Genomic DNA, 8,246 nt, shown 5'->3' on the forward strand with positions numbered 1-8,246 from the left:
TTTTCTTCTTGTCTCTTCATTCAACAAGCTGCTAGTGACAAAGCTCATACTCACAATTCCATCCGGAGCGGAGTTGCTCAAAGACACCACTAAGGTTTTCCAATTATCTGACTCAATAATAAAAAGGGCTTGAAGGTCATCATCAAAAACCATCTTTATGGCTGCCAATTAATTTACAATGCTCTTTATCTCATTGAGATGTTGTGCAATGGAACCATTGTCATTGTACTTCAAATTTACAAGCTTCCTTATGAGGAAAGCTTTATTACCAGTTGTCTTTCTCTCATATAAATTCTCTAATTTTTTCCATAATGATTTGGCTGAAGTTTCACTTGAGACATGGTGAAAAATACTATCATCCACCCATTGTCGGATATGTCCAACTGTTTTTCTATCAAGTTTATTCTATTTTTCATCTGAAATATTTTCAGGTTTTTCCCCTTCAATGGGTGCATACAAGTCTCTGCAATACAAATAATCTTCCATCTTTTTTTTTCCATATTATCCAATTTTCTCCATTCAAACTAACTATTCTATTAGCTGCATTTGAACTCTCCATTAGATAAAAAACACCCCAAACAACCTAGCTCTAATACCACTTGTTATGGGAAGCTCAAACAACCAAACTCAATCAAACAACCACAAACTTGTTATGGGAAGCTCAAACAACCACAACATAAGATTTATGTGGAAAAACCCTTCAGTGTGAAGGAAAAAAATCACGGGGCAAATCTGAATAATCTTCCACTATTAAAAATGGGCTTACAATATCAATTTCTCTCAAGTTTGCACAAACTTGAGGTTTACAAAATCATGAGAAAAAAACAATTTTCTAATTCAAACTCATTCACAAGAATTGAGAGATAACCAAATAAACAAAGGTTAGAGATCACAGGATATGGAGATTTCACAAAAAATAAGGATCTAGAGAAACACCAACTTTGGAGAGGCTTTGGAGAACCTTTTTTCTTTCTTTCCTTTCTTTTCTCCTCTCGTCTTCTTTCTCTTCTTCTTCTCTTCTTTCTCCTCTCTTCTTCTTTCTCTTCTTTCTCCTCCAGTCGAACCCCCTTTTTCTCTCTCGGCCGAACGTCTTCATGTTCTGTTTCTCTCTCGGCTTATGCGTGTTCCCCCTTTTTAGGTTTTGTGGGACTTTATTCTATCTCTCTTTCACATATGAGAGATTGAGTGGTGGGGCCCACTCATGGGTTGGACCCCACCTACTAAAAGTAACAGATCAAAACAATTAGGGACAAAGAATCTAAAACATTGGGTTGTAGATAGGGAGAAAGATATCTGGACAGAGCGAGTGAATAGTCTCTCTTGATCTTTGGTCTCTGGTCTCACTGCGACTTCCTCGAAACGGCTAGCAAACAATGTTTCAGGGGCATTTCTGAATCTCCGTCCAATATTGTATGGCCATGGCCGTGGTTGCTTTGAGTTCGCGAAGCGTCTTTACCTTGAACGAGTAACAATGAACTTGAATTGAAGTGAAGAATTGAATTGAACTTAAATGAATTGATTCAACTTCAACTCATCCTTGGGTGTTAATATAAACGAGTTCAAGTGCATTGGAAAACAGTTTCCAGTGTTAGTGTCCACAAATGAAAAGTATGATATAAATAAGAGAAAGAGTAACATTTTATAATATACTTAAATAGAACATATATCTAAACAGATAATTAACCAAAATAAACATGGTCACTACACTTATAAGTGATTTAATGTGAGGTATTAGAATATATTAATATCCTAATTAATGAAAAACTACATTATATTACTTAATGACTATATTTTATTATAAATTAATACAATAATTACGTGTGACTAGAATAAATTATTAAAAATAAATAAATAAAAATAACAAAAGCGAATATAATAAATAAATAAATTATTTTTTAATAACATAAGATATGTTTTAACATTAAAAACCACTAATTTAATACAATAATAAAAAAATTAATATATATTTATCAATAACATAATATATTTTTAATGTATTATTAATTAATAATATATTGTCACAAAATTTAAAACCATTAGTTTAATTAATTATAGCAATGGGATAATTAAACTAAAATAATTTATCAAATATTTATTTTAACAATATTTTAATTATGACTATTAAATCACTAATTTAATATAATAATTATAAATAAATATATTAAATAAATAAAAATAATTATTGTCTTCCTCAGCTGTAGGCCAGCGGGCCACAACAACGGAGGTGGCGCTCCGATGGTACGCCGAGAGTGAGAAGAGAGGGAGGCCGAGAGAGAAGAGAAGTCGGGAGGCCGAGAGGCCGAGAGGCTTTGCGACAGAGGCTCGACCTCCTGTACTCTGCGACGGAGGACGAGAGGGAGAGGAAAGGGAGGCCAACAGGGAGGAAGGCTGCTTGGAGGGAGGGGGGAGAAAGAGAAAAAAAACTTGGCCGAAGGATCGCGGGGGGGGGGAGGAGAAACACATGACGTGCACTTTAATTGGTCGATTCGCAAAATAGGTGTAAATCCAAATCCCCTGATTTTTGCCTGAGAGAATGAAGTAACATAATTCACTTGAAGAGTAATTCATTCTATACTAATGAAGTGACATAATTCACTTGAAGTGCATTTATCTAATGAACTAGAAATGCGGGGGGAATTCATTCCACTTTATTGTGGATTAACCCCCCCCCCCCCTAAGGAAACCGAAGAGAAGTTGCAATGTGAAGTACTATTTCAGCTCATCGTGAAGCTTCAATGAAGGGATTCAAGTGGAAATCCCAATGCAGGATCATCTTAAGGTTTAGGGTTTAGGGTTATTGTTTGGGATACTACATAGAATAATAGCGAAAAACCCACAAAAATTATAAAAATTAATGACAAAAAATGAATCTAATGCATTAATACAATGTGTTCAACAATAATCCTTTGATTCAATCTCCACGTATGCATTAATATAAACTTTGACTTGAACTTCACTTATTCTGATTATGAATGTGCTAAAATGACTAGCATGGATTTGAAATTAGCCTTTACTTGATGTTTGACGAAAAGATTTGACCTCGTATTGTGTATAGCGACTTCAAGGATGGTAACAAAGTAACATAAAAAATTATTGTTTGTTGCTACGCTTCCGACAAGGTGTCAAATTTAATGATTTAAAGTGTCGAGGAAACAATTCGAGCTTTTCTTTACCGGCAAATAGAGCTCCCATGTAATTGACATTTTAGGAAATTTTCTCTAGCCATTCCAAGAGTTCTCTCTAGTTCCCCATTAGAAGGTTTACAATACACCTCTATTTATTGGGTCGTGGGGTGGTTCAACCACCTAACCTTTTTCTCTCTTTCATCTTCTCCATCTTCCTTTGCCACCTTTTCTTTAAGGTGAAACCTTCATATGATGCCACTTGTCACCTATGTATCACCCTTCTTGATTGGGTGGAGCTTTGTTACAAGGTAAGTGTCACCTTATTGCATATGTGGTATTTAGATGCACTTAGGTGGTGTCCTCTTTTGATTTAATCTTAGTTGTGGCCTCACACATATGCATCATCTTGATCATCGATTGGGCCTTAATCTCATTATTCGACTTCGATTTTGACCAAAACCCTAATTTTGACCATTGATCGGCCTTTTGATTAATCCTTCATACTTTGACTTTTAAGAATTAGTCTTTGACCATCGATCAACTTATGATCAATGTAACCTAATAAAGTAACAAGTAATTCTAAATTTTTCATGCTTACCAAAAACAAAAACAAAATTTCCAAGATTTGAACCTTGATTCATCTTTCTCTAAAATTTTATGACACAATACGCTATTATTATTAAAATTTCCTTAAAAATTTAACAAAAGATCATAAATGTCATAAAATCAAAGAAAAAAAAACTAAAGTTGTAGGTCAAGTGTCGTAAACCAGATTGAACAACACAATCCTCTCTTCAATTTCTTTACCACTGTCATCCAAATCGGTAGTCTTTACAAAATTTGTAGAGAGATTTCAATTTCAATTTTCATTTTGTAGATAAAAATTTCCTTTAATTTGTTAGCTAACAAGTTCTTTTCATTAAAAGTGAAAATTAATGGGAAATAAAATCATAAATTCTAGATATTGGAAAGTCAATTTCTTCTTAGGGATTGGCACTAATAACCGTTTGAAATGCTAAAGAATGAATTTTACGTAGTTTTGGCCTACAACTTATGTTCATGTTCAGTAAATTTAACAGTTGTAGATTCATTTAAGACTAAGTACAAGACGTTAAACCCTAAACCCTCAACCCTAACCTTTTGCACAATTCATATTTTCTCTAAGTAGAATTCAATATATCTGAAAATATTTAATTTAAAATTAAATTATCCAATATAAATTGTTATTCTAAATTACATATAAATATTATGTCAAAAAATTATTTAAATAATTTTTTGTTTAAGAAATAATTACATAAATAATCAGATACTTTTTGCTTAAATCTATGTTAACGATAACAATCGTTCTTCCAAATTGTCGGCTCAACAAGCTGTGGGCGTCAGTTCTTCGTTCGACCTGGATTGGACCTTCGATCATTTTAACACCTTAGATGAAGCAAAAGTATGACACGCGTCGGTGATGATTTGACCAAATTGACGTAAACAAAAATAAATCTTTCAGACAGTTTACCATATTTAAATTGAATGGATTCATCAATGTGTCTTAAACCCCTTTTCCGATTCATTGTACCCGCACTCGGACGCAGTTTTCCATCCCTTTCATCGATTTTCTCTTTCCTGATTGCCCAAAATCCGGACAGACCGCTACAATCCCTCCTTCTCTTAGCCGATTCTCGACTGAAAGTCAGATTTAGTCGCTGCAATTCGCGGCATACTGTAGAGGTCATTGCTAAACCCTAAAATCAGTGACTATTTTCGCCTGAAGATCTATTTTGGGGGTCCCCCTTTTCTTCCCTGTGAAGATCGAGTTGTATTCCGGTTGTGAAAATGGAAGTAAGCTGACAACTATTGCGGGAGACTCTTCCATGGCGGGCGTTTTCAGAAAAGGCGAGGTATTGTTGATTCTGCTGCTCTTTGTTTCTGCCCCTCAGTTTCCTTTCAAATTTCTGTTTGGTTTATGTTCTTCGGTGGGACATGCCCAAGAACCGGCGGACGAAGTTGAGCATGGAAGAGGTGGAGAAGCGACAGATCTGCCGAGTGTTACTGGTCGTCAAGAGCTACAGTTGAGAAAACTCGAGGACCTTGTTAAAAACCTCACTGAGGTGGTTGCTAAATTGGAATCGTCGTTATCCGAGTTCGACAAATCCCGATCCTCTAACAAGGGTAGTCATCACCATTGGGAACGTTCAGTTAAGGTTAACAACGATGATGACTTCGGAGGTCGATCGAATTTAGCGGGAGAGGAAGGTTTTCAGAGGAAAGGAGAAGGCAAAGATGCTGTCCGAGCGAGGGGAGTCACAGTGACAAAGTATAAACCTTCTTGGTCTGAAAGGTTTCAATTTTTGTCAGCCGTGAAGCTTGAATCTGAACCAACTTGCATCAACATATTGCCTTACGAAGATTACGAGGGACTCAGTAAGTATGTTGCAGTGGGGGATGAGCGCGGTAGGGTTTATATTTTTATGTCCAATGGTGATGTCTTGGTTGAATTCGATACTTCGTCGAATTCCCCTGTCACCTCCATGTTATCTTACATGTCCATTTGGAAGAATGAGAGTGTTCTGGTCACAGGACACAAAGATGGATCTATCCTGGCCCATCGTGTCTGGGAAGCTGGGAATGGAGATGATTGGAACTCTCTTTCAACGAGAAATTTGCGAGCTTTTATTATGCCAGAAAGGAGTGAAGAGGACTGTTCTGTTATGGTTTTGGAATTGCATTTAGTTGGCATGACAAGATACATAATGTCTTCAGACATAAATGGCAAGATGAGTATCTTCCTTGAGAATGGCACACTTTATGGGGGAGTGACATCACTACGCCGGCCACTTGCGTTTCTGAAACAGAGGCTTATGTTCCTCACTGAGAATGGTGCAGGGTCCTTGGATTTAAGAACTATGACTATTAGGGAATCTGAATGTGAGGGATTGAATGGATCTTTTGTCAAGAGTTATGCATTTGATGCTTCAGAGCGCTCAAAGGCATATGGTTTCACATCAGCGAAAGAACTGATACATGTGGTGCTTTTGGGAGATGTAATGAATTTCAAATGTCTAGTTAGAGCTAAGAGAAAAGCAGAGTTGGATGGTCCTCTAATGGTAAATTCAATCAAAGGGTATTTACTTGTTGTTAACCAGGAAAAGGTGTTCATGTACAATGTTTCTTCACCTCATTACATGAGAATGGGCGGTCCGCGTCCTCTTTTCTTTACTACAATTGATGAAATTAGATCTTCGTTTCTAAGTACTGACTCGCCTGTTGATGATACTGAGACCAGAAAGCCCTTGATCTCCAGTGACCGTGAAAAGCTTGTGGTTCTTGGGCTTGGTGGTGGATATGTCGGGTTGTACCGTTCAACCCTGCCGGTCTTCAAAGCAGAGTTCAATACTGTGTTCTGGAGCAGTCCTGTAGTGCTTTGCATTCTGTTTCTGATTGGGGTGTGGCAGTTTGTGGGTAAGAAGAAAGAATCACTTACCTCATGGAGTCCGGATGATCCTTTCAGTGCCACATCCATGGCCACTGGTGTTTCGCTGGGACCTGGCTCAGGGGAGAGAACGTATGCAGATTCTTCAAGGGGTGCTGATCTGATGGATTTGAGAGGCGGAGCGCTTAGAGGTCCTTCAAGAAGGTACGCCTCTCCTTCAAGGTACACCGGTGGAGCTGCTACGTCATTTAGGCCAAATCCTGCTGATCCCAATTATAGAGCAGCTGAAATGAAGTATAGAGGGCAAAATCTAGACATAGGGGGTTTTCCCAAAAGAAGGGAGCCACTCTTCTCAAACAATCAAGTTGCTGATGATACAATTGATTGAACCAGCTAAGGGGATATGACTTCTACAAAGACCTCTTTGTATGCATAGATCTCTTCAAATTTTGCTTCCAAAGTTGTCTGATTCTGCCATATTTTGTGATGTATTTCAAGCTACTAGACATGTTATAATGGAGTACTCTCTCTTTCTGCGTTTCTTTGAACTTTATTGATTTTCTGCATGATTCCTTCACTTTATCTGTCCATTCTTGGAAAAAAACTGTTCTCCTTTTGAGTGCCTTGATGCAAAACATAATTTCAGTCTATAACTGGAATGAAATCAGTTTCTTATTTTGAATTGGCCAATCTTCCTATATTCCAGTTATCTATATCACTCTCTGTAATTTCTGCAGTCAGAAATGCTAAAATCTCTGTAATAGGCATTCCTTTTATCAGTTCAATGGCTTTTTCTAACCTATTTGCTCGGCCAAGAAGATCAACAATGCAGAAATAGTGATCAATCTCAGGTGGAATGCCTTAATCTTCCGTCCATTGAAACGAAGTACTTCTCTCCCACTCCACTAATCCTGCTTGCCGGCAAGCAGTAAGCACGGCAGCAATGAAGGTGATCTCATCAGGTCTCATGCCACTACCCACCATCTCTTCAAACAGCAAAATGAACTTACTTGCCTGCTCATTATGAGCAAATCCAGACACCATTGCGCTGTAAGTGACCCTATCTCGTCCACTAATTCGCAGAAATACATCAACGAGCTAACGCTGAAGAAGTCAGAAGAATCATTTCCCGTCTTGATCAAATAACCAGGGACTTGGTTGCCACATCGCAGGGCAGACAATTTAGCTGCTATATTCAGAACACCCGTTACAGTAAAATCACCAAACCGGGTTCCGTTCACGTGCATACGGGCAGAGAGTACAAGCCTTTCGAGTCCCTCGTCACTGTTCGAGTATCCAAGAGGCTGCGTGCTTCTGTCAAGTCGCCGTTGTCATGGCATTCCAAGTGAAGACGTTTCGTTCACATGTCACAGAAGGCCGCGCTTGGAGTTGTTGTGGATGAGTTTGTTGGAGAAGACGACGACTGGTAGGGGAGAGACCCCATATGACGAAGCTCGCATGCAGCGAAGAGAGGTTGCTGCGAGAACATGAAAACAGAAAACCCACGCCGCTTTTTCCACAGAGAAAGAAGCCAGTAATGATTATCATAATGAGTGAATTAGTGGATCTAATTAGTTCATTATTGACTAATGGAATCGAAGTTGATGTTGCTTGTTAAGGAACTAAAATGGGAGCTGAGGAAGACAACATTTGGCAAACATCCCCATACTTCACCAATCGCCTAAGCAAGTTAGATC

The 8,246-nt window shown here is 38.0% G+C and overlaps 1 protein-coding gene across 1 annotated transcript; it reads left to right on the top strand.

Annotated features, from left to right (window-relative positions):
• Nucleotides 1-4,648: 4,648 nt before the first annotated feature.
• Nucleotides 4,649-7,261, top strand: LOC137935058 (uncharacterized membrane protein At1g75140-like). The gene has a single exon (XM_068779700.1). It carries the CDS (start codon nt 4,991-4,993, stop codon nt 6,935-6,937), a length of 1,947 nt encoding a protein of 648 aa, XP_068635801.1. The 5' UTR covers nt 4,649-4,990; the 3' UTR covers nt 6,938-7,261.
• The last annotated feature ends 985 nt before the right edge of the window (nt 7,262-8,246 follow it).

This window comes from Aristolochia californica, unplaced genomic scaffold, assembly GCF_029961685.1.
Source record: "Aristolochia californica isolate CCGP_79_NKW_82.1479 unplaced genomic scaffold, dmAriCali1.0.hap1 SCAF_6, whole genome shotgun sequence".
NCBI lineage: Eukaryota > Viridiplantae > Streptophyta > Magnoliopsida > Piperales > Aristolochiaceae > Aristolochia > Aristolochia californica.

What these genes read in the sequence shown, in the direction of transcription:
- LOC137935058 (XM_068779700.1), top strand. Translation starts at nt 4,991, where the DNA reads ATGGCGGGCGTTTTCAGAAAAGGCGAGGTATTGTTGATTCTGCTGCTC.